This window comes from Hordeum vulgare, chromosome 4H (genome assembly GCF_904849725.1).
Source record: "Hordeum vulgare subsp. vulgare chromosome 4H, MorexV3_pseudomolecules_assembly, whole genome shotgun sequence".
Taxonomy (NCBI): domain Eukaryota; kingdom Viridiplantae; phylum Streptophyta; class Magnoliopsida; order Poales; family Poaceae; genus Hordeum; species Hordeum vulgare.
In genome coordinates, this window is record NC_058521.1 from 13,333,958 (window position 1) to 13,360,317 (window position 26,360).

The following is a 26,360-nucleotide window of genomic DNA, read 5'->3' on the forward strand; positions in this document are numbered from 1 at the left end:
GTCATGTGTCACATGTACTACTACGTGCGCTCTTACATTATTAGCTTCTTGTAGTATGATGGGTAGTACCTATCTATCTGTTTGATGTTGCTTGTCGCTTTCGATCAAAGTATTTAATCCCGTCCAATCCCCTTTGATCCATACGGAACCCAACAAGGCATGCTGAATAAAATGCCTTCAAGCATAAAAGAAGATGTATTCGCATATCAGAAGCAACCATACGCTTGTGAACGGATGAAGTGGACAGCACTTACAAGCATTCACATAGCCGGAATTTTTCAGGTCACCGTTCAGAGCGAAGATTGTTATAACTTTGTATTTCTCTCTGATCTATCAGTTTGATTTGGCCAACTAGATTAATTTATCTTCTGTAGGAGTGATGTGTTGTGATGAGTTAAATGTTGCGTTGCTCAATTCCAGTGACACAAAGGGACATGACACGTACTGTATTGCTTTCATTAAGGATAAAACGACAGGGTCTAAACATATTGCTTGTCTTACTTTGTCTACATCATATCATCGTGCTCCAAGAATTATTGTGTTTCATACTTAATACTCTAGATGCATGTTATATAGCGGTAGATGAGTGGAGTAATAGTGGTAGATGCATGCAGGAGTCGGTGTACTTGTTTAAGGATATGATTCCAATATACATAATCATCTTCGTGAATAACATGTCACAACTATGCGCTATTTTGTCAATTGTCCAAGAATAATTTATTTATCTACCGTATGCTATGTTCAAGAGAGAAACCTTTAGGAAAAACTATGGGCCCGAGTCTACTAAAACATAAATACAAAAACTCCAAAATACTTTGCTGCAATTTTACTGTTTAATTTACTTTATATTTATCTTATCTATTTATCAAAATTTATTCTTTGCAAGTAACGAGTTTAAGGGACTTGACAACCCGCGTTGGGTGTAAGTGTTTAGTTTTGTATGTGTAGGTGCTGCTAAATAAGGTTTGCATGATTTTTCTATTGGCTTGATAAATCTTAATTCTCACTGAGAAAAAAAATACTTATCTATATTGTGTTGCATTTTCTCTTTAAAAAAAATTCAATGTAGTTTACAATTAGCACAGTTTATGGGGAGCACATGAGCCTGAACTCTCATTTGAATTGCCTCATATTTTTTAAAATGTATCTATGTTGATGCCCAATCTGTTTGATACTTTGATATGGCATAGGCTGGAAAGACAGGTTCCAAAGAAAGTGTAAAAAAAGTCAAAACAAACGTGTAGCAAAAAAGCGAAATAAAAACGTTATTCGTAGAGCCGAAAGCTGTAAGGTTGTGTTGTTTTTGCTCCTCCTTCGTCCTATCTTTTGTACGTACCTTGATGGAGACTTTCTTTTGGGAGACCGAGATGGAGAACTGATACTCACTCGTAGGGCTCACCCCACGTTTTATAACATACCCACCAGTAGCGCTCACCCCACGTTTTTTATTCACTCTGCACATTTGCCTTGACCTAAGCCAAATGCTTATAAAGTTTTACAAAGTTTTACCAAATTTATCAAAAATAACCTAAAGTTTCGCAATAAAACATGCATGGCACGAAAGTATATCGAATGATGTTTCTAAGAGCAACTCCAATGCGGCGACCCATTTCATCTGCCCGCGTCCGTTTGGATCGCCGCGGATGAAAACAGACGCCCAACGCGCCGACCCAGTCCCAAATCGCGTCCGTTTCACGTCCGTGTTGACCCATTTCAGACCCAAATTTGGACTGGATTTGCGTCGCCGCGGACGCCGAGCGAATGCGTCGTGCGTCCCCCTCGTGTCCGCCCCGACCCCACTCGTCGGCCGGCAAATGCCCCCTCGATCGTATTAAATACGACTACCTACCTACGGGCCCGCCTGGGAGTGGGTCGTCCTTTTTATTCCAAAGCATGCGTCGGGGCCGGCCTCATCCACTTCCCCCTCCTGTCCACATCTGGCCACGCTTGCTCTCCAGACGACGACCACGAAACCCTAGCCATGGGCTTCTTCGGCAAGGGCAAGGGCAAGCTCACTCCCGACGCGAGCTTGTCCAAGGTGTCGGTGCCACCTCGCCGCTGCGCGCCACCGCGGGAGCGCCTGTACATCCCAGTCCACCAAGCTCCGTGGCACTTGCAGTACACGCAAGCTCTGCCCTACCCAGATGTCAACCTCCCCCATGGTTGGCATCTGGACCCCGATCGCATCCCTATCCCAACAGTGCCGCGGTCTGCGCGCGTGCACACGGAGGATGTCCGCCGGCGGCACGAGCTCCTCACTCCGGAGCAGCGGCGCGATCCAACGTACGCGCCCGACTCCCCTGAATGGGAGGTTTGGTTCGTCGTCGAGCACGAACGGGAACGCAGCCACGACGCCCATTTCGATACGGCGATCCCTTCACCGCCCCCTCAAGTGAAGCCAGAGGAGCAGGAGGAGGAGGCCGCCTACCAGGCCGCCCTCGAGGAGGCAACGGCCTACGCCATTGATGAGAGCACGCGCGAGGAGGATGCGTTGGGTAGGTCCCGAAAAGGCCCTCGCGCTGTTCATGACGGGCAACTGCGTCGTGTCCCCTCCTCCATCTCCGCCGGCCGCTGAGGCCGAGGCGCGCCAACCACACACCTACCAGTGGACCGACCAGCTCCTGGAGTGAGTGTCCGCGCCTCCCGTCTGGTATGGGTGCACGAAGGAGGAGGAGCAAGAGTACGTCCTGCACCATAAGTCGCTGGCACTGGCGAGGGAGGAGGCCGAGGCGGCGGATCAGATGAAGCTCGAGCGACAGGTGAACGGAGGAGGAGGAGGAGGCGGAGCGTCGGGAGCGGGAGGAGGAGGAGCGAGCCCGTCAGCCTGCGCCGCCGGTGCTATCGGGCAAGGACGTTGCTCAGGCGTGGAAGGCAGCGTTTCCTTAGGCTGGGCCGGCCCCGGAGCTCATCGACCTCACCTCCCCGACGACGACGATGCATAGGACGGTCAAGGGCGTCCGCGTTTTTTTATTTATGTTTAATTATGTTTTATGTGGATCTGGGTCGACTTTGACCGGCCTTTTAATATTTAATTATGTTTATCGTTGTTTGTGTCCGAGCATGCGTTGGGTGGACTGGCCGACCCATTTGAAAAAATGGACACCAGCGTCCGTTCAGCCAATCCAAACGGACGAAAAGCGGACAAACCGCGCGGCGCCTTGGAGTTGCCCTAATGGCATTGACTTGGTATATGCCGATTTTTTTTTAGAACTAGGCATTCTGAATGTTAATGCTAATGCTTCTATATACCGAGTTGGTTTGTAAATATGGACGGACGGTGGATTGGATTTGGTGGCGCTGGTGCGTGGGCGATGACGCGGATGGATTGGTACTTGGTACTAGTACGTTTCCAGAAGGAAAAGTGAGTTGGTGCTGGCCATATGGCGCTGTCGTCGCTATCCGAAGTGGCTTCCATCCAGCCGATCGATCACATTCCCTCATGATCAGAACAGACCAGATGCTCACAGCCGTCGTCGCTAGACGGCCGGAGTGGAGGCGTGGCGGCCGGACGGGGCGCTCTTATCGCAAAGCTGATAATCTGTCAGGGATTTCGCTTGGGGCGAGAGATAGTGTCGATCCTCTCGTCGTGTCATCCGTGCACGGCATGTGGCGCGCCCACTGGTCCCGATGCCTGAATTCTGGTCTGGTCGCCGCGCCGCGTCCGGATGGATAGAGTTTCGACTCCACCGTGCGTCCGGATAAGTTTTTTTTTTAAGGTGCGTCCGGATAAGTGGTGTTGTAGATCACTACTCCCTCATCCCAAGTGGCAGCGGGGTTGGGCGCCATGCAGATCGTGCTTGCTTGCTAGCTGTTTGCTTGCCAGGCATGCAGATCGAGGCATGAGGTGTGAGTGAAGTGTACTCTCGTGAGAGAAGATAAGGGCTATTCTCTCCGTTCTTAAATATAAATCTTTAAAAATAAAGTCACTACAGACTACTTATTCCGTTCGTAAATATAAATCTTAAAAAAAAAAGTCACTACAGACTGCTTATTCCGTTCGTAAATATAATTTTTTTAAGAGATTTTATTTACTAAGGGTTTATATACGAAGTAAAATGAGTGAATCTATATTCTAAATTATGTTTATATATATCCGTATGTAGTCTTCTAGTAAAATCTTTTAAAAGACTTATATTTAGGAACGGAGGAAGTACATACAAAGCAAATTAGATGAATCTACATTTCAAAATATGTATACATACATCCTTATATAATTTATAGTGAAATAACTTAAAAGACTTATATTCAAAAACGGACGGAGTACATAGCATAGGATTTTGAGTTTTGTTGTATAGTTTTCTACTGGTTTTGAAAACGTTATAGAAGTTTCTTCATCCAGTTTTTTTATTGTTTTCTTTACTTGTTTTTGGTATTCATTTTTCTCTGTTTATTTACACACACAAAATTCAAAACAAATTCAGAATTTGGAAAAAAGGGTTCAATTAAACGAAATCACACTGTTAGAAAAAAGTAAGAATATGAAAAACTGTTCAGTATATCAAAATTCTAAATAAGTGAAAACAGTTTTTTTTAAATCCATTCCAAAATAATGTTGAAATTTGTGAAATTGTTCACAAGAATTTTAAAAATGTTCAAAATTCTAAACAATGTTCAAGTTTTCAAAATGTTTGTGTTTGCAAATATTATTCTCAAAATTTTTAAAAATGTTTGCCATAATTCTCGAAGTCACTACAAGAAAACCACGTCGCTAAAATGTTCCGAGCCGCTACAAGAAGCCAAGTTGATACAGGAAAAATGCATCACTACAATGTTCCAAGCTGTTATAGTGCACGTCAATGGGCCGGGCCAATTGAACTGCAACATGTGCGTTGCAAGCTCCTATTTGATGCAAAACATGTCAAATAGGAGCTCCACAACCCGCCCTAGACCGAATTTATTTCTCGTCCGTCTCTCTTCTCTCGCCTACTCGATAGCTACTAGGGTTAGGAATTTGGACAGGAGCGGCGACCTAGTTTTGACACAAGGGAATACTTCCTTCATGGAAGAAGCGACTTTGAAACCATGGAACCAAATATGACATAGTGTAACAAATACAAGTTAAAATCATATTATTTCAAAAGAGGCATCACCTATCACAAACAAAACATTGGCAAAAAAAAAAAAACAGGATCCCCTGTATGTTCTAAGAGGATCTAGGGCCGGACCGGGCTTGAAATGGGGGTGTACTAACGTGCAAGACGTCTTATCAGTTTCTCTGCAGCAGGCTACCAACTTCTATGGGCCAAAGTGCTGAAAATTGTATGGGCCAGGCCGTGTTTCTACAAACAGACACCAAGTTTTGATCCGCGAAGGCCCCATCGAAAAACATTTTTTTTTCCATTGCGACGAAGGAAGCAAGACACCGAGCCGATAGCCGGAGGAGCAGGACGCAGGCGCACCGTACGTGAGCGGAAAGCCAAGAAAATGGGCGCGCTCTGCCTGCTCCCGTCCACGCCGCCGTCCTGCTCGCCGCGCCCGCACGGACCCACGGCCGCGCTTCCCCTGCCCCCCTCCGCTTCTCCCTGGCCGCGGCCCCGGCTCGCCGCGGGCGGGGGCCGGCGGCGGCTCGCCGGCGTGGCGCGTGGCAGCGGGGAGAAGGGGGGCAAGAACGGCGGGGCGGAGTTCTTCCGGGAGGACGGCGTGGTGGACGACATGGACGGGTACCTCAACTACCTGTCCCTCGAGTATGACTCCGTCTGGGACACCAAGCCTGCTTGGTACGCCTTCCTGGCTCCTTCCTCGCTTCCTTTCCGTTTAGAAACTGAGATTTAAGAAGGCCGTGACGCAAAAATTCGATTTTTTTGTCACCTGTGTGTATTCCGGCGAACACCTCTAGTTTCTTGTTAGTATTATTATTGTGTATTGGGATCGGATTAGAGTATGGCAGTACTGTTGCAAAGCTTAAATGGTCACCAGAATCTGTAACGACCTACGTTCTAACCTCTAACGCTCTGATCACTACCAAAATTTTGTATGTCTGTTCTCTGTATATAAGTTATGACTTGAGTGATGTGTGCCGCTTTAGGATGAGTTTGTGGTTTCTGAACTGCATTGAACCTGACTGCACTGAACTTGTTTAGTAAGATGATGTGCAGAAGTAGTGTAAAGATAGGGGTCATGTTTGTCAAATCAGTTTAGGATCTAACTAGCTCTTACAATACCAAATGAAAACAGCACTTACCATACGACTCGATATATCTCTTCTGTATTTTGTTAGCCAAGCACAATCCTAAACTCATTACAAACCATGTCAATGCGGTTTAACCAAACGGGGTTATCACGGTTCATCATGATGCCTAACGTAGCCTTAATATATCTGCGCTTGACGTTTACCAATTCAGCCATATATGTGTTTGATGCTTACCAATTTAGCCCTCACTTTGCTCACCTGGTAAACAAGTAACTCCTTTTCAAGTTTCAGCATCTAAAAGTTGTAACATGTAGTGCTTACTGCAGTTGCTCAGCCTGATTTTTACTTCTTTATTTCGACTTGTAACAATTTTATACTTGCAATAAATAAGGTTTCGTGCAGCACTCGATGCAGAGGCCGGGGCCATCCCTTCTTTTTGATTTATTTTGTTCTAAAACTTAGTACTATGTGGCAATGCAGCTAGGCGATTATATAATCTATTTTTGAGGAATTATATAAGATAGTTAAGAAGGCAGATATTATATTTCAACTGTCTTGTTTTTGTGACCTTTATGATCTCAACCTCTGTGACTAGTGACTACAACCATATTTTTTGACTTGTATGCTTCAGTCTTCTCATTTTGACAAATATTGACCTCTAAATTTTTTCTTTTTAGGTGTCAGCCTTGGACAATATTACTGACAGGAACTGTTGCAGTTGCATGTAGTTGGGTGCTCATCCACTCTGCTGTGATTACCGGAGGAGTTTCTTTTGTAATATGTGCATGGTGGTACATATTTCTTTACTCCTATCCTAAGGTTTCTGCACCATTTCTTCAACCCTTTCTTTGTGTTATTTCTTTCTATTGAAATTATTGTTCAGAGGTTTGGTTTTCTAAAAGGTGCTAGTTGTGTCGCACTCTTAAATTTACTTTGTTTCACAGTCATAGGAGTTTTCCAAACTGCTAATCCTGGAAGATGGAAATAACTCATTATTTGACATTAACATGACTCTTACTTACAAACTAATGTAGTTCACTCTTAATCTCTTAATTACAACATGTGGTTTGGCATAGTTTTGGTTGTAAAATATATCATATGGTGCATGATCTCTAGCATAGGGTGTTGACAGAATGCAAGTGCTACACTTCAGTTGAATTTGTTATCCTGATGGCGCATCCCTGAATTTACTGGAATGTACCAGAATCATCTTCGTAGCGTTATATTCGTCGTAAGGGGTCCCTGTCTTGTTGTATGATCTAATAGCTACAACTTCAGTTTAACTGTTTTAGTGCTCTCCTGGTCAACTACAATTCCAAGCATCTCAAACTTATCCCGTATAGATTTTCTTTGAACTGAGATTGCATGATGTCAGGCTACCTAAGCACCACAAGCAAATGATTTATACCTGCCTCTAGGTGAGCAAAATAATCACCATTTACTGCTATCTGGGTGGTTCCTAAGACCTGTCAAAACAGACAAAATTATCTAGCAAATTATCAGTTATAACTTATAAGCATCAGGTACTTCTTTTTGAAGGAAATCAATGAGAATTTTTTTCATTTTAAAAAGTTATTACTACTAGTAAATAACACAAAAAGAAAGAGATTTACAAATAACACAAAAGAAAACTTACAAATTACAACATACCAGCAAACCCATTGTGCCAATTGCATCATACATTTTCTCCATTCCAGATGAATTCTTTGATCACAAGATATTCTTAACATGAGTTCACAGTTCACTTTTTTTTTTTTACAATTACAGATTTCAGCGTGGAGCTGAGTTAGAACTAACCCTATGACTTTGTCAGGCATACACCGATATGATATCTGAGAGGAGGAAAAAGGTGGCTAGCGGTGCTGAAGATACCTACGGGATGGAGAAAATGTAACCTTGTTTGTAGTACCATCACTTTCCGGAGATAGTTAGAAAATGGTTCCGCAGGTTGCACCATTGATATGTAGAATTTATTCCGCAAAAAATCGCTACATCAAAATACGAAATCGTGCTTCTCCGGCTCATTTTTCCTTTTTCATAGGAGTGTGCCTCGCTGCCTCAGAAAATGATCAGCATTGTGCATGTGCTCACTTCTTTTTTATTTAGGTGAATGTGTGAGAGTGGATTTCGTGCCGCCAAATGCGATTTCAGTCTTTTTAGTTTAGAAATTTCGAAAATCACATTTTTAAATTTCACAAGCCTAGTGACCGTCCTTGGTGTGCGGACATGGTTGAAGATGACACTCATATCTTCCTCCACTGCTGCCCCTGTAATAAGTTTGGCGCCAACTCGCGTTCTCGGTTCTCGCCTTACACTTGTGTGAGGCGATGTAGCTCCGTTGGGTCTCCAGAACGACTTCTACCCCTCTCTGACGCTTTGAATCTTATGGGCAATTTGAGGTTATCGAAACGTCAATGTTTTTCATCGCATCCAACCGTTATAACGAGTAGCAACATTGTTCCTTATTTATTTGTTCTTTTGTGATGGATTGCCGACTTTACTCTCTGGACTCGTATAGGATTAGGGACCTAGGTTGTTATCTTGTCGCGTTGTAGCGCACCCCATGTAATTCTTGTCAAATAGTATGGCTCCTTGTTTAATGCATTGGGATGGGGATGAATGCATTCACTTCTATGGTTCTTCTTTTTGGAGTTTTTTTAGGAGGTTCTATGGTTCATTCACGCTTTAGGATTCACTGTGTAATTTGGATGATCTTTTTTTATAAGACAATCCTGCGGAAAAAAAAACTTTAGAATGACCTAACCAAACATAACGACCACCCCGAGATGTATCTCGGGATGTTTTTTTAGGGGCGATAGGACAGGCTTGTGAACCTCAAAATTATAGTTCCGAAATTCATGGGCCACCTGTAGTTGCGAGCTAGTTCGGCATGTTTATTCGGCCCAGATAGCTATGGAAGCAGCCCACTTTTGTGTCAGTGGGCTGGCCATTTAACAACCAAAACGATTTCCTTCCTAGTTCGAGCCATGGGAGGAGAATGAGAGCGGCGGTTCGCACGCAGCGGCCGCGGCGGCCACCGCCGGCGGCGGCGACGGCGCAGCTGGCTTCCAGTTCCAGGCCGAAGCTGGAGAAGGCACAGGTCCCTCTAACCCTCCCGCTGAAATTCCTCAAGCTCCGTCTGGCCAGCGGCCCGCCGCTCGCGCCCACGCCCAAGGCATTCAAGTCCTACGCCGAGACCTGCGCCACCCTCCTCCGCCTCTGCCGCGCCACCGCCACCGCCACCGCCACGAGCAATGCCGCGCTTGCTTCCTCCTTGTCCTCCTCCGAACGCCTGCCGCTCGCCCTCTCGCTGCACGCGCACGCCGTGCGCTCCGGCGTCGCCGCCGACACCTCCGTGGCCTCGCACCTCCTCACCACCTACGCCGCCTTTGCTCGCGCCGCGGAATGCGACCGTGCCTTCGGCGACTGCGTCGCCGCGGGTGCCGCCTCCCCCTTCACCTACGACTTCATGGTGCATGAGCATGTCAAGGCCGGGGACATTGCCTCCGCTCGCGGGCTGTTCGACGGAATGCCCGAGAGGAGCGTCGTGTCGTACACTACCATGGTGGATGCATTGATGAAGCGCGGGCGTGTGGCAGAGGCTGTCGAGCTGTATGAGCAGTGCCCGTCCGGCTCCGTGGCCTTCTTCACGGCGACGATTTCTGGTTTTGTCCGCAATGAGCTCCACCACAATGCTCTTGGCGTCTTCCGTAAAATGGTCAGCTGCGGCGTGAGGCCTAATGGTATCACCTTTGTGTGCATGATCAAGGCATGCGTTGGTGCAGGTGAATTTGGTCTAGCCATGTCCATCGTGGGGTCGGCGATTAAATCAAACTTCTTTGAGAGCAGCATCGAGGTACAAAATTCTTTGATCACGCTGTATCTGAGAATGGGAGATGCAGCTGCAGCCCGTAAGGTGTTTGATGAGATGGACGTGAAGGATGTGGTCTCCTGGACTGCATTGCTTGATGTGTATTCCGAGTCGGGTGATCTTGATGGAGCTCGACGGGTTCTTGATGCGATGCCTGAGAGGAATGAGGTCTCCTGGGGTACTTTGATTGCTAGGCATGAGCAGAGAGGCAATGCGGCAGAAGCGGTGAAGCTGTACAGTCAAATGCTGGCTGATGGTTGTAGGCCAAACATTTCATGCTTCTCTAGTGTGCTCAGTGCTTGTGCTACTCTTGAGGACTTGCGAGGAGGAGCGAGGATCCATGCCCGTAGCCTAAAGATGGGCTCTAGCACCAATGTGTTCGTATCCAGCTCTCTGATCGACATGTACTGCAAATGCAAGAAGTGTAGAGATGCGCAAACGATTTTTGACACCCTCCCAGAGAAGAACATAGTGTGCTGGAACTCTCTCGCTTCAGGTTATAGCTACAACGGGAAAATGGTAGAAGCTATGTATCTCTTCAAGAAGATGCCTGCAAGGAATTTAGCTTCATGGAATACGATTATCTCTGGTTACGCGCAGAATCGACAATTTGTTGATGCGCTAAGATCTTTCAATGCAATGTTGGCTTCGGGGCAGGTTCCAGGGGAAATTACATTCTCGAGTGTTCTTCTTGCTTGTGCAAACTTGTGCTCGTTAGTTACGGGTAAGATGGCTCATGCTAAGACTATCAAGCTAGGAATGGAGGAAAGCATTTTTATCGGCACTGCACTTAGTGACATGTATGCCAAGTCAGGGGATTTACAGAGCTCCAAGAGGATGTTTTATCAAATGCCTGAAAGAAATGATGTCACTTGGACTGCCATGATTCAAGGACTTGCTGAAAATGGTTTTGCGGAGGAATCTATTCTTTTATTTGAGGATATGATGGCAACTGGAATGACACCAAATGAGCATACATTTTTAGCTCTTCTATTTGCTTGTTCCCACGGTGGTTTGGTGGAGCAAGCCATACATTATTTTGAAAAAATGCAGGCATGGGGTATTTCTCCTAAAGAGAAGCACTATACATGTATGGTTGATGTCCTAGCTCGAGCTGGTCGTTTGATAGAGGCAGAAGCTCTTCTGATGAAAACCCCAAGTAAGTCAGAAGCAAATTCATGGGCTGCCCTTCTGAGCGCTTGCAACACTTATAAGAATGAGGAGATTGGTGAGAGGGCTGCAAAGCGGCTTCATGAGTTGGGGAAGGATAACACGGCAGGCTATGTGTTACTCTCGAATATGTATGCATCATGTGGAAGGTGGAAAGATGCTGCCAGGATAAGGGTACTGATGAAAGGGACCACACTCAAGAAAGATGGAGGGTGTAGCTGGGTTCAAGTAAGAGGTCAATATCACGCCTTCTTTTCATGGGAAGCAAAGCATCCACTGTCAATGGAAATCAATGAGATCTTGGATTTACTATTGTGGGAATCGTCTCTTGACTTTGTTTTGTCAGTAGATTACTAGTGAGGACAGCCTTTGACAGAAGAATTTCTACTACTACCTTTTCTTTATTCAGATTCATATAGATAGGTAGCAAGATGGAACTATTTCTGGAGAATGATCTTCAGGAAATTGACTTTGGCTCCCCTTGTGTTGGCTGTCGTGATGTACTGAACTGGAGAAGGATATCCGCCCAGACATCGAGCTGCAAATTGCATAGCAGGTTCGTGGTTGCGTTCACCAAGGGAATGCAGGTGCTATAGTTATTGTGAAACGACTGAGTATACTTGTAAAATCTGTCTGATTTAGCTGGCCAATGATTTTGAGCAGCATTATCATCATGGTATGCTTCACCCTGCACCTGGAACATCATCGCCTTGTATGCTATTGATAACCTGGAGTGTGGACTTTTCTGCCGTAGTTCATATGATTTGGCGTGAATCCGCTTCAGATGAGCAGCAGGGAAAACGGGACTCAGCATTCTCAGTGTCGTATTTGCCTGCTGCATCTTTTCTGGTCTCCACGGCTATGCATTGATTTGTCTGACCAGTTGGCATAGTTTGGGGGATGTAAATACACTACTGAAGATGTGTCATGTGACAAGCCTGACCAAGCATAGAGTATGAGGAGCTAGGGTGTTGGAACTTACTGTTGGAATGGGTAAACCCTGTGAGCATTGTTTTTTCAGTTGGACAAGGAGGAAAAACTCTCTACCAAGTTCAGAAGGATCTCCGCAAGTTGAAAAAAAAAATCATATCTCACAAGTCAGGCGTGATCACAATGCTTCTTCTCCGTTTCGTAATCTGCTCATTAACTGAAAAAATAAAATCAGATCTGCACATTTGGCTTACAGCGAATCGCTGTCCGTTTTTCGCTTTTACTTTTGAGTGAAAAACTGTACTACGGTCGGTGAGGTTAACCCGTATGCTTCCAAACTACCGGGGTGTCACAATTTTGCCGAAGATCAAATATTGGCTGTAACATGATTCTTATTTGCGCGCCTGTGTTTCTTGTCTCTGCTTCTAGTTTTCGCCGTTTTCAGATGTCAAAACAGCCGCTGTCATGCGCTTTTGTCAGCCGAGTTGACACCAGTTAGTAGTATGCTTCATCCTAAGTTTATCTGGTCATCCCTAAAAAAGATTTAGCTGTGCTTTTTGAAAGAAAATTAAACATTGCAGGATGAGGTCCTCGGTGTGTAAAGCAAGAGAAGGAAAAGAAACGACTCATTATGCTTGGAGATTCACACTGCCCACATGGTATGGTATCGGTTGGATCGTGGTGCCATAGAATAAAGTCATGCACTTTTCGTTGGTGTAAATAAAAGTACATACTTTTGGTAGTGGCTTTGGCTTTTCGCCAGAAATAGGAACATCTAGTTTATTTCTGTGATATGAGCCTATTTTTGCAAGGAAAAACAAGGTCAGGAGCTCCACTTTCCACTAAAGGTACTTTGGCAGCCTCCCCAAAAATAACACGTAGGTGTTGGTTGCATAAAACAGGAAATTCTTCCACGGAAAATTAACATGCATGTATCCCTCACTTCTGAAAATACACCCTCCGTCGTACTGTGGAAACGCCTTAGGCTTTGTTTGAATTACCGTTTTATCTCAAATACATCTGTAGAAAAAATACAGACCTCTTCCCGTTGTTTTTTTCCGGCTGAAAATCTTCTAGCGCCGGTAAAATACACCTGTGAAATTAATACATCTATATTTACTTACACCCCATCCAAACCCAGCCTTATATTTGAAAGCAGAGGTGGTACATGGTTTGATCGTGTGATTTTTTTACGACTGTTTTGCACAAATGAACTGCACTACAAATCAGACGTCATAATCTTAAGCACGGCAGATCAAGCGTTTTCTAGGGGTTACCTATGCGTGATTTTAATAAAGGGTTAAAAGTGTGGTTTTTTTTTTTACAGTGAGCTGCTAGAATCTGCCGTTGATTGCTATTTTTTACAGTGAGCTGCTAGAATCTGCCGTTGATTGCTATTTTTTACAGTGAGCTGCTAGAATCTGCCGTTGATTGCTATTTTTTACAGTGAGCTGCTAGAATCTGCCGTTGATTGCTATTTTTTACAGTGAGCTGCTAGAATCTGCCGTTGATTGCTATTTTTTACAGTGAGCTGCTAGAATCTGCCGTTGATTGCTATTTTTTACAGTGAGCTGCTAGAATCTGCCGTTGATTGCTATTTTTTACAGTGAGCTGCTAGAATCTGCCGTTGATTGCTATTTTTTACAGTGAGCTGCTAGAATCTGCCGTTGATTGCTACGGAAGATTACCATAACGTTTGATTTTGTCATGGTTATTAAGAGTTCCGACATTGCCGCTGCAAATTTGGCAGGCATCTGGCCGGACGGTGGCAAATCTGACAAGTGTGACATGGAAGGGGATGATCCTTCTGCGCGTACGCGTAGACACGTAGACACGGCCTACTTTAACTTGACCTTCCGTGTCGGTCATCCGAAGATTCAGCGGGGACACCCACCTCGATCGGCAGCTACCCCGCGGGTTCACACTCCCAACCCAACCCTTTCCTCCCTCCGCACCGCTTGCCCCCACGCGCCATCGGCGTCGTCGGGCGGCGACAGCGAAATCCCGGCGGAATAACGCGTCGCCGTCAGCCGCAGGTCAGTAGGTCACGGGCTCGCGTCTTCCAGCCCCTTCCCTTCCGGCGCCCCCACTCGGCCGGCCACTCGCTGACGCCTTTACTTTACTCCGCCTTTTCAGCCACCGGTCCGGTCGGTCTCGCCGGGGCGCGAGGCGTCGGTTGGGAGCGGAGGGAGGAGCGATGGAGCCCCTGGAGGCGGCGATAGCGATCGTCTTCAACGCGCTGCTGCTGGTGTTCATGGTGAAGCTCTTCTTCGCCATGTTCCAGATGAAGCTCGTGGTCATCCTCTTCTACCTCGTCGTCGTCCTCTTCGCCCTCGCCTTCTCCGGCCGCGGCCCCGGCGGATTCTAGCAAGCCTCTTCCCTCTTCTCGCCGGTACCGCCGCCAAGGTTAGGTATAGGCCCTTCGTTTTTCTTTCCTCTTGTTTCCGTCGGCTCGGGGATCAATCAGGATCCATCCTTCAAGCTCTACAGACCAGTGCTTCATACTTCTTACTGTACATCTTTGAGATCATATATACCTACCTCGGTGCATGTTTTGTTGGAGGTTGGAACAGGGGAGATTTACTCACTCAGAGCTGCAGATTGTGTCAACTGAACTCGGCCCGCCAATTGACAAGTAGTGCAGCTTATGTCGAGTTACTCGCCGCTTTCTTCGATTGCTCTGTACAATCTTACTTGTGGATCCGTGATGTGGCCTCTGCTACTGCTTAGGGGTGCTCTTCTTCTTGGAAATCTAGGGACGGAGTACTTTTTTTTCTTCTTCTTCATCCTGGTTCGTGATCGATAAAGATTAGTACTCCCTCCGTCCAGGTGTATAGGCCATGCGCATTGTTCTAGATCGTTAATTTAACTACTTAAATATGTATTATATGTAATAAATAATATACCATTAGATTCATGTAGGGATGTAGTTTCTGAATATGTAATTTTTGTTACATATAATATATATTTAGCTAGTTCAATTGACAATCTAGAACTACGTGCATGCCCTATACACTTGGACGGAGGTAGTAACTAATATTCGTTCCCATGGGGACAAGATTATTATAAACAGGGTGACAGTTTTGTTTCTTGTCTGGAGAACATGACATGAGTTGTGATTTTGCGATTGAATTGCGAAAACCGTCATTGCCTCCACTCTGGTTAAAAAGTTCTTTTTGAGCCTCAAATTGTCCATGTGAAATTGTTTGTTTGTTTGTTTGTTTCAAGCAACAATATATTCGCCACAATCCCCCTAATAGTGCTGTAAACCGTCAGTAAGGCTCTAGACAACTATTTTTGGAGTCACCAGATCGACACCCAACAGGGCCTCGCCTTTGACCCATATCCAGGAGTTTGCTACCCTTTGGCAGATGCTCGCCAGTGTTAATATCTTGGAAATTCACATCCGGTGAAGAATATACTTACATGACGCAATTTGCGGGGCTCGCCTTTAGTCCGGATACTGCCATGATTTGAATGACATGGGCTCCGTTGAAGTGCAAACTTTTTGCATGTTTAATCCTCCAAAATAGTGCTTGGACTGCTGGTTCGGCGGGGATGGCCTAATTGCGGCATTTGCCCTCTATGCAAGCAAATGCAAGAGTTTACCGTCCACCTTCTATTCTATTATCATGTAGATTCACTGTTTGAATTTGGAACGAGATCAACGCTTCGCTCGGCATTCACGACTGCTCGCCAATGTCTTGGCGGCAAGAAGATTTTGCTCGATCTTGGTGGCAAAAGGTGGTGAGTGGTGGAGGTCATAACAGAAAGGCCATTGCTTATGTTATGGTGCCTGTCTCTTAGAAAATTAAAACACAACACTGCTGCCCCGGCCATCACTTTCGTCGTGAAAATCAAAGAGGAGGTCCATCTTTGGACGTTGGCGGGAGCCAAACACTTCAGCATTCTCATGTCGCGAGAGTAGGACTTTTCTCACAAGTTACGATTTTGAGATTAAATTGTGAAATTGTTTGTTTGTTTCAAGCAACCATATTCGCCACAACCCCCGTAATAATACTATCAACAACAACTTCGAGGAATGGCTTCACTATTATAAGCTATTAATAGATGGACTTATATTAATACTAGTATGGAAAGAAAGCTACTTTTTTATACTATATATTATACTTATATTAATACTATCAACAACAACTTCTAGGAGTAGCACGCTTGTAACTTTGTTCGATGCCCATAGGGATAAGAGGTGAAATACATTTTTGTTTCGTTCTATGAAATTTCTAATCCCTCCGGGAACCTTCCACCTGGTCATGTGGCTTCAATAATTGGAGAAGCTTCTGGGAATGCAAAGATGGCCTATTCTTCAATCGTGAGTATCTTTTTTCCAGTACTCTGAGCCAAAGGCACGCTGCTATTTAATCAGTCTATTGCCCCCCACGGCCACTGAGTTCTTCAAGGCTTTACAATAGAAAAAGGAAAAGAAGAGAACACGTTATCATGTTGGCTATCATCCATCACCTGTAATGGCACGACTCAGTCTTGTCCATACAAATTTCTCTTTCTGTCTTACATACGTTTTTGGATTCTTGTAGGAGTACAAGTATTGAACTTTTCACGTGTTAGGATTTTTCATGTGCGTATATCTTGTCCCCATGTGTGTTGTAAAAGGAAGATACTCCCATCTCATTATGTTTTGATAAACAATCAATTAATATGCAGATAACATTTTAAGAATAATGGCCAGACGTGTACATGAACAAAAGGCCAAGTAAAATGTATAGAAGTCTTTTGTGGTATATGATCAGAGTAATCAGATGGTTAAGCTTTGTTCGAACATGCTAAAAGCAAATCCACCCTACCAATTGCTACACAAGAACAACTCTAAAAAAAGGGCAGCACAGTGCACGTAGCTTCCGCTTACCCTTCACCGTGCAAGCAGAAGCTACGTGTATTGGGTTGGCTTTGTAACATTGGAATGGTGCACAAGAACAACTCTAGTCTAATGCATTGAAATGCTACCAATTTGCAATGTAACAACCCTGGATGGGCTTGCCACTTCCCTGTACGACATGTACCTCTTTCGGGCTTCATCACCATTGGCGATGGTAAAAAGACATTTTTTGGCACGACAACTGGCAGTATTGGGGTGCTTTGTTGCCGATGCCCTCAGCTCTTCGGCATTGCAACCCGAAAAGCATTGTCCGAGCTAGGTCTCGACATCCTTCTTTGACACCTTGAACACGAGCATCGATATTGGTTGCAACCAAGAAAAGCAAGAAACAAAAGATGCAAAATCACAAGAGAAATAAAAGCAAGTCCTTAGGAGGGTGTAACATGGCCTAGGTATAATGTTATAACTATCTAGCACACTCAATACACGTGTAAGGATTTTAGAAATAAGACATTTGATGCTCCTGGTAGCGATTGTTGTCGGATTTCCAATAGTTCCTTAGGACAACTGCTGTTGCCGAGGTGGTGTAGTCACTAGACCGGGTTCATACTAATGATAGAATAGATATCTAGCATTTCACACGAAAACTAGAGTTGAGAAGAGAAAGTCTATGGGTGAGCAAGTAAGGTAGGGATTTGGTTTCTAAGTGTCTCGGGGCTCATCGACCGATGCCCGAAGTGAATATTTCGTTGCCGTCGGCAAAGCGTGAGAGGGGTCTGGTCTTACAGGGGCACCTACGCATTGTTCGTTCATCGATAGTAGTCGTGTCGGTATGGCAAAGATGGTTGATATCCATTGGGTTGTCTTTCGAATAACGACACCTAAGGTAGCCTTAGTCAGCGTGGGCACTAATACCAAGCCTTGTAGCACCCCTTTTGAATAAAGTGGACGACCATTGTATTCATCCGGGAGGCCGCATACGTCAGCCCAGGATATCCACCTCGCGTATGCTTTTACAATCCTTGAGTAACAGTGTACGGGCCATTCGATGTAAGGGATGCTTTATTGATCTGTACACTATATAACATTGACAAATAGCGTTCCAAGTCTCAACATGGTGTCAAAGTCGGAACAGTCTGAGTAGTCATGGTGATTACTCCGATGACTCTAGCGGAAATTCCTACAATGGTAGTGGCATGGTCCTACCGCGGCTTCATCCCACAGGGATCTGACCAGGTGCTCTCTGTTAGGGCATATTTCTTCCTTAGTGGTTTTGATGATTGATGACAATGCTTTTGCGGACTAATCATGTGCATTAATACTTTCAAATAATTCATCATATGACATAAAAAGATTCTAGCCCCTCCACGTATAATGGTGAAGACGGTTATATTCCTGCGTTTTGTTCTCCGTGGAATTGAGTCGTAGGAGAACCTTACTATTAAAATGGGGTCCACGTCGGAAAGGTTTGGATGGAATCAACACATACACATCTTCTTTGCATCCTTGTTCCTTTCCCGCATCAATGGAGTTGCTCCTCTGGCGCCCATGCCACTTGTCTGTTCGTCTGTCACACGCCATTAATCATGTTGCCGATTTCCCTGCCATCCTCCTACTATATAGACTGTAGACCCGGCCATAGCCGCATCCAACATCCTCTGCTCCCTTCCTCCTCTTTTCATCACTCCCGTCATGGTGTCCTCGAGCTCCAAAGTCGTCTCGGAAAGCCTTTCATCCAACCAAAAAAGGAAGGTCATTGCCATTGCAGCCGACTGGAAGGCCAGCAGGCAGACATAGGTCAACATTGCGGACGTCCCAATAGAGGACATAACTGAGGACGAGCCGACGCCACCCTCCTCGCCGGTCGATGCTGGCAGCGGCATGGGCGAGGCTCGTGCCCACTACATGGGCATGCTGCTGGAGGAATGGGAGGTTGCATTCCGACAGAAATAGGCCGACTAGGCCTACAACCTCCGCCTCCTCAATGAGCACCGGTGCACGGAGTAGCTCCTCGCTGCTGGCACATCCATCACGTCGGACGTGGATGTGCCCAAGAAGGAGGCGCTGCTCAAGTCCTATCCCTCCGTTTGCCAGATCCACCACGACCGCTAGTGGTACCTCCAACGTCACGAGGAGCTAGAAGCCGCGTACAGGTAGATGGATGAGGCCTGAGATGAGGTGTTCATAAAGTGGGAGGATAAGGGGGGACATCACCAGCACTGACACGACCGCGCCACACCGTCATTACCACAAAGTTGGCACGTCCCCGAGCGTAGCTGGCCACGAGGAAGAGTAGAGGATGGGAGGTCGCCGGCGCTCGGGTCCAGGAAGGCCACTTCTCGTCCGCTTCCGTTAAAGCTAAGCTTGATGGGCTCAAAAACATTGGTCGATTAGCCGCTTGGCGGCAACGTGGAGGCACACATGTTCAGTTCTGGCGGCTTATCCCTGCAGAGGTGGAGGTTGCGGAGGCAGAGATGGAGACTGCTGAGGCGGAACTGGAGCTTCATTTGGCGGTGCTCACGTCCAGACGAAAGTTGACGATCATTTAGATTAAGTAGGGTTTACTTAAAATATGTCTAAAATGTAAATGTTTTTGCTCGTTTTTAATGAAAATCATCTGGTTTGCATGTAATTCGCCTGGTTAGTTGAAATCTAATTTAAAATGTATACGCGTAGCGTTGGATGGCCGGCTTCCAAATTTGCTGCTCAGTGTTGGAGATGCGCTTAAGGGCAGTTCTTTTGTTGGCTTCTAGAATAAGCTAGAATAAGCTACACCTACCAGCTTATTCTAGAAGCCCAATCAAATTTATTTATTTTAAATCTACTAATTAAGACTTGACTAGTAGGCTTCTAAAAAAACATTTTTGATTGGGCTTCTAGAATAAGCTGGGTAGTGGGACAACTTATTCTAGAAGCTTAAAAAGGCCACCAAAAGAACTGGCCCTTAGTCTTCCATGGATGTCCCGCATATCCTGCATAAGTAGGGAATTAGTTCAATCTAAACTAAATCTAGATGGGAAAGTAAGAACTAATGTGGTTTGTTTTAACTATGAAACGGGATGGATCGAGCGTCGCTCTACACCCTAATTGTACCTATATCCCCCAATACTGCAACCTTCTGATTCTTTTAGGTAGCAACCTTCCAAAATTAACCATACTAAGGTTCACAATTTTTGTATTCATCCCAAGTTTCCATCATATATAAAATATGTTCATTATGCATACATCTCTAACAAATACTCCATCTGACCCGAAATAAATGACTCAACTTTATACTCCCTCCATCACGGTTTACTGGGCGCGTTTTTAAGCCCATGCAGTTTCAGATGCGAGATGATTTAGGCGCCGAACGATTTAATGCCCGATTGATTAGGGCTGGTGGGCGCCGGGTCTAATCCCCGATTAATTATGGCTGCATGCAAGTGTGTACGCACGGGGAAGAAGAAAAGAAGAAAGGAAGGAGTGCGCTTGGGCGTACTACTCGGAGTACTACTGCCTTATTAAATATCGGCTCCATGGGCTATCAAACGTTCATTGGACGTGGGGTTAACTACTCCCTCCGTCCCGGTGTATAAGTCATTTGCGTAGTTCTAGGTCACCGTTTTGAGGAATTAAATATGTGTTATATGTCATGAAAAGTATATCACTAGATTTCTACACGGATGTAGTTTTTAAATATATATTTTTTATCAAATATGATACATATTTAGATAGTTAAATTATCGATCTAGAACTACGTGAATGACTTATACACCGGGCCGGAGGTAGTAAGAGTTAATCTCTCCGGTAATTAGGCGCAGGGAGTAACAAGAGATCCTATTTTTCTGCCCAATCCGCGAGCACCTTGGTCGCAGAGAAATCTCAACCGCACCGAGTAAACCGTGATGGAGGGAGTACTAAATTTATAACTAAATTAATATAAAGTCAAGTCATTTATTTTGAAACGACGGAAGTACTAACTTCTAGTCTAGATTTAATCTTTAATGCATCCTCAATGCCATGTGCACCAAATCCGGCTTCACTTTGTTTCATTCTACCGCGTGAACCTTATATATAAGTGTGCAAATGGGTAGAGAAAGTAGTACAACTGTACAAGGAGCGATAGGAAAGCATAGTGACCAAGATGGAGGGAGCTAAACTAATGTTATTCATATATACTTTTTGCTAAATCTTGAGTTGTCATTGCCCTTTGGATTAGTTTAGAATAATGGAACCACTACTGGGACACAATATATCGTACATAAAGGTGCGCATATATAGGAATATGAGCTTGGGAGCCATCTGGAATGAAAAATAGAAAGAGGGGAGGAACAAAAGAGCAAGTACAGGGCAACTAGTAGCAACACGGTCTGATGGGTCAGTCAGGATGATCAAACATGGGACAATGTCTTCATCAGTTTGGACTTTTGAAGCAACTTTCTATAGCAAAAAGCACGAAGTCCTCACAAACAAGGTGTTTTGGCTTGTTGCCAAACCATACGCGGAGCGGCCTTTAGTTATACAGGTCGTAGCACCAGTTGGAGGAATTTCAAAGTTTTCTTCCTTGCAAACACCCACATTGCTCTTTTAACTTCTCTAATATTATAGAATTAGTGGTAACTCTGGTTCTCGTAAAATTAAGGCACATGGCTAACTTGATCCGCCTTGGCTCGAGAGCATGACTGGTTTTCTTGTGGGCATACAATCCAAGAAAACCATCATCCAAATTGGCAATCTCTTCACGGAACTAATGCACCAATATAATTGCAAGTGTATTATGTGTATTGGCTAAATAAAAGACTACTTGTATTTTGATTAAAGGGTCGCCTGAGAGTGTAATACTTTTAACATACGCCTTGTATGGGTTGATAAGTCTTAGGTGATTCATCAAGGAAAATTATGGTTGTCCCACAATGCTTACCGGCAAATGCCTCCAGGCAAAGGAGTAAAAGGTATCTTCGACTCCTAAACCCACCTTCTCTTCACTTCCAAGTCTCTGTGGATATTTTTCATGATGTGGAGAGTGGGAGTGATGAGGATGATACCAACATTTTTTTAATAAATTTAGAACTTTATTCATTAGAAATAACCAATACATCATTTATGAGGATTGTTACAATTTCATTTAAAAGTTCCATAAACCAATTAAAAGTCAAAGAAAATCTAGCTAATCTATCGAGCTCGTGAGCAACTTTGTTTTTTTCTCTGTTACAATGTTCAAACCTAGTGATAATAAAATCACAGCATAATGAAAACAATATAAAAAATAATCGCCGCTGCACCTGCCGACCGTTTTCCATCCTTCATGGTCTTAATCACGTTTACGTTGTCTGAGTTAATAACAACGCGATTGCAACCCGACCTTTGCGTCAACGATAGTCCGAATTTGAGAGCCAAGACTTCAGCAGTCAAAACGTCCGAACAATAGTCTATCGTCTCATTTCCCAGCAATAAATTTTCTTTTTCATTTCTAAGGACTGCCCCCATTGTGTCCCTAAACAGGTCAAAATGAAAAAAAGCATCAACATTAAATTTCAGAAAACACACTGGAGGGCAAGACCACCCCCTCCCTTTTTTGTCCATGCATGCTTTTGGAGAAGAAGTAGTAAGAAAATTTGCCATAAGAGCTAATATCCCCATAGAGATGTCATGGATTTTATTGTTGAGCACTCTTGTTACCATAAATAACCACTGGAGGCAAGAATAAACAAATAGAGCAAAAAGAGTTTACCAACAGTAAAAAATACTGCAATGGATTTTTTGAGGGAATAAATTGATATCATATGAAAAAAGATAATACTATACTAGTCAAGGCGGTCTTTTTTTAGACAATCCCACGAAGTTTTTATTCAAACTGTCACCAGGGTTACAGGGACGGACGGAAGACCATGGGGATGTCCTAACCAAGCATGACGGCCTGGGCGCAATGATAAAGCGAACTTCGTTAAAGTGTGAGCTTTAAAATTGAAGCTCCTAAACTCATGCACTATATTACACGTGGTAAGAATAGCTAAATGTTTTTAATCTCTTGAATGATTGCACCATACTTGCTTGCACCTGCTGCTTTTAACTCATCCATCACCACTTTACAATCAGACACGATGTGTATGTATTGTTGATATAGGTCCTCTGCGAGAGCTGGGACCTCGCTCACTGCTAATGCTCTAACGTAGTAGGATCTCCAATGTTTGTGTAAACTTATTGTCGAGGCTCCCACAAACACTCCTTCAGGCTTGTCGTAGTGGAAGTAACATAAGTAGCAACATAGATGTCACATAAGCAAAAATAATGATGTGGCAGATAGTTAATGAGGAGCGAGACAAATAGAATAACATATTATGTTATCATCACATAGCACTTTTCAATACAAAATGACTACAAAGCAATAAATGAAGCAATCTATGATACTACTCCATCCGTCACGGTTTAGAAGACACAGTTAAACTTGCGTACATTTTTAAAATAGACAAGGTTTAAGGCGCGAAAGCAATTACTTCTATTAATTAGTACTAGTGCTACTCATGCATGCGCCCTCCCAATTTGCTGTTCACACATTAGTACTAGTATTTTCTCAGTTGATTAGGCGCATTAGCATTTACACCTGCTACATCTCACAACCAATCGATGACTACCTTGGTCCCAGAGATTTTTCAAACGTACCTTCTAAACCGTGACGGAGGGAGTACACACTACGAAGGTACTTCATCTATCCGCAAAAGACTACACTTCTGTGTTTTCTAAGACAGATTAACCATTTTGCAAAGAAACCCCTACTTCTCCCATCTACGCTGCTTCACTAGGTTGTTGCCCTCGCGTTACCTCAAGGCGTAGACCAAGGGGACAAATGCAAAATTATCCCAAAACCTGCAAACGTACAGTCCTTTAGGGAAAAAATGTGAAGCCTAGGCGTGCAGTCTTTCATAGACGGAGCTAATAATAACATAGACTGATAACATATGCATGTTACTATTTTAAATTACTCTTCACTATGACTAGCCTTATGATTTGTGCAAATAGCTCCTCCATTGTTGCATCCACATTGAGCTTGGAACAGCTTGATGGTGGAGCAATCCAACGCTCTCGTCGGCTTGTAACTGTAGGCTGGTGTATAGCTGGCCAAACGGGCCGGGCTAAACGGAACCGTCAGCATGGTCCGCCATGGACCAGGCACGACATAACTTAAACGGATCCGTGCTAGGCACGCATCATGCCTCGAATCGTGCCTGGGTCTGAAGGCTGGACACGCGGACCGACACAACACGACCCGTTTATTATATATATATATATATATATATATATATATATATATATATATATATATATATATATATTAGTTTTTTTAATATATATACATAATATATGACCTAATAGGCCTAAAAATCGGTTCATAAAACTAAAAATATACAACCCAGTGCTAATCGGATCAACATGCCGGTCCGTTTAATAACCGGACCATGTCTGACTTGAAGGTGCAGCTCACGGGCTGACATAACACGGCCCGATTAGTAAACGTGCCGGTGCGGGCCAGGTCGGCCCGTCTGTCCAGGTATGGGCTGGTGAGTAACTTCGCTAGGTTGCAACATCTTTAGATCTGATAGATATAGGTGGTAGGTGGCCCATCTTGTTGACGGCTGCCGTTCTATCTATATGCACGCTTGGCGAAGCCCATTTTAGCCCCTGCGGTTGGTGGGAACTTCCTATCATTTCGCCCTACGTGTCACCCAGAGCGCCACACGAGGAAGGTCAACTCGCCGGCGCCGTCGCTCGGAGCAAGCTCAGCCCTATGGCGGCCGGGCTGCTGCGCCACGTCCGGTGGCTCCTGGTCGAGCACCCCGCCGTCGCCTCCTTCCACTGGCGCCCGGGCACCACCCTCGGGGCGTCGCCGTCCTTCGCCGCGGCCGCCGTCTGCGCCTACCTCGCGGCGGTGCTCCTCCTCCACCGGCGCATCCTGCCCCTCCCGTCCCTCCCGCCGCGCGCCCTCCGCGCCGTCTCCGCGCTGCACAACTGCGTCCTCCTCGCCGTCTCCGCCGCGATGGCCGCCGGCTGCGCGCTCTCGGCCGCGGCCACGGCGCCCTCGCCGCGCTGGGTCTTCTGCTTCCCCCCGGGCGCCACGGAGCCGTCGGGCCCGGTCTTCTTCTGGGCGCACGTCTTCTACCTCTCCAAGGTGTACGAGCTCGGCGACACGCTGCTCATCCTCCTCGCCCGCCGCCCGCTCACGCTGCTCCACGTCTACCACCACGCCGTCGTCATCGCCATGTGCTACCTCTGGCTCGCCGCGCGCCAGTCGCTCATGCCCGTCGCCCTCGTCACCAACGCCGCCGTGCACCTCGTCATGTACTCCTACTACCTCTGCTGCACCCTGGGGCTCCGTTGGCCCCCGCGGTGGAAGCGCGCCGTCACCGAGCTGCAGATCGCGCAGTTCCTCTTCAGCTTCGCCGCCTCCGTCGTCATGCTCTGGTTCCACTTCGCCGCCGGCGGATGCGAGGGGATGGCAGGATGGGCATTCAACGCCGTCTTCAACGCCTCCCTGCTCGCCCTCTTCCTCGACTTCCACGGCGCTGCATACGACGCCGCCGCCAAGGCCAAGCCCAACAACAAGAGGAACATCAACCATGGAGGGCAAAAATCAGAGTGATTGATTTTCAGGCCTGTTTGGTTTCTGACGAAATGCATTGGCCTTCCATTTTTGACAATTCTAGTTTCTCAAATTTTCCAAATCATCATCAACATGTTCATGCAGCAGGCGAATGGCAATAGCGTCATTCATTGTTTGACTCCTCTCCTTTTCTTACCTGAACTTCGCATGCCAGTTCTCAAGCTCTTGCTTCACTCTGAATGAATGCAAATCGTAGATTCAGAGCGATGGCAGAAGCTTCTGTCATGACTATTTTTATCTTCTTCTTTTGTATCGAATTTTCTTTCTTCGGAGCAAGATTAATTAGTTGGACAACGCGTCTTACATTTTATTCATGTGTAGGAGTAGTATAAAAGTGCTGGTAACCAACCGATCCTACATATTCATGAACTGTATTTTCTTTCATATGTCAATAAGCACTACCGATTCAATTGTCAGTTCTGGTACGGAATTGCATTGCAAGATTAAAATTACTGGTAATCACGATTGCTTACAAAATATTGGTGCCCCAAGGTGCAACGCACAGACAATTATCTAGTCAGCCTTTAGTAATCCCATCTGAATCTTATAAGTTAATAAAGGAAAGTCGGTCATGTCCAAATAGTTTCACCGATAATCATCGCAATTGCTAAGTTGAGTGTTCCTAAGAAGCTCTCTTCACGTCCTCATTAGGGTCGGGAACCTAAGCAATTGTTAAGTCGAGTGTTGCTAAGAAGTTCTCTCCACATCCTTACAAGGGTCGGGAACCTAAGCAGGAGCACCAACACTTTATTATCTAGGAGAACCTCTCAAG

At 45.3% G+C, this 26,360-nt stretch overlaps 4 protein-coding genes across 4 annotated transcripts; all 4 read left to right on the top strand.

The window, feature by feature from the left end:
- The first annotated feature begins 5,378 nt into the window (after nucleotides 1-5,378).
- On the top strand, nucleotides 5,379-8,154 carry LOC123451031. Its single transcript, XM_045128048.1, has 3 exons — nucleotides 5,379-5,717; nucleotides 6,808-6,949; nucleotides 7,944-8,154. The coding sequence occupies exons 1-3, from the start codon at nucleotides 5,425-5,427 to the stop codon at nucleotides 8,022-8,024; spliced, it is 516 nt and encodes a 171-aa protein (XP_044983983.1). The 5' UTR covers nucleotides 5,379-5,424; the 3' UTR covers nucleotides 8,025-8,154.
- Nucleotides 8,155-9,118: 964 nt separating this feature from the next.
- Nucleotides 9,119-12,506, top strand: LOC123447324 (pentatricopeptide repeat-containing protein At2g13600-like). The gene has a single exon (XM_045123914.1). It carries the CDS (start codon nucleotides 9,129-9,131, stop codon nucleotides 11,526-11,528), a length of 2,400 nt encoding a protein of 799 aa, XP_044979849.1. The 5' UTR covers nucleotides 9,119-9,128; the 3' UTR covers nucleotides 11,529-12,506.
- Nucleotides 12,507-13,967: 1,461 nt separating this feature from the next.
- On the top strand, nucleotides 13,968-14,887 carry LOC123451032. Its single transcript, XM_045128049.1, has 2 exons — nucleotides 13,968-14,137; nucleotides 14,238-14,887. The coding sequence occupies exon 2, from the start codon at nucleotides 14,299-14,301 to the stop codon at nucleotides 14,467-14,469; it is 171 nt and encodes a 56-aa protein (XP_044983984.1). The 5' UTR covers nucleotides 13,968-14,137; nucleotides 14,238-14,298; the 3' UTR covers nucleotides 14,470-14,887.
- A 9,679-nt stretch (nucleotides 14,888-24,566) lies between these two features.
- LOC123451033 (elongation of fatty acids protein 3-like) lies at nucleotides 24,567-26,004 on the top strand. The gene has a single exon (XM_045128050.1). The coding sequence runs from the start codon at nucleotides 24,716-24,718 to the stop codon at nucleotides 25,565-25,567; it is 852 nt and encodes a 283-aa protein (XP_044983985.1). The 5' UTR covers nucleotides 24,567-24,715; the 3' UTR covers nucleotides 25,568-26,004.
- Nucleotides 26,005-26,360: the final 356 nt, after the last annotated feature.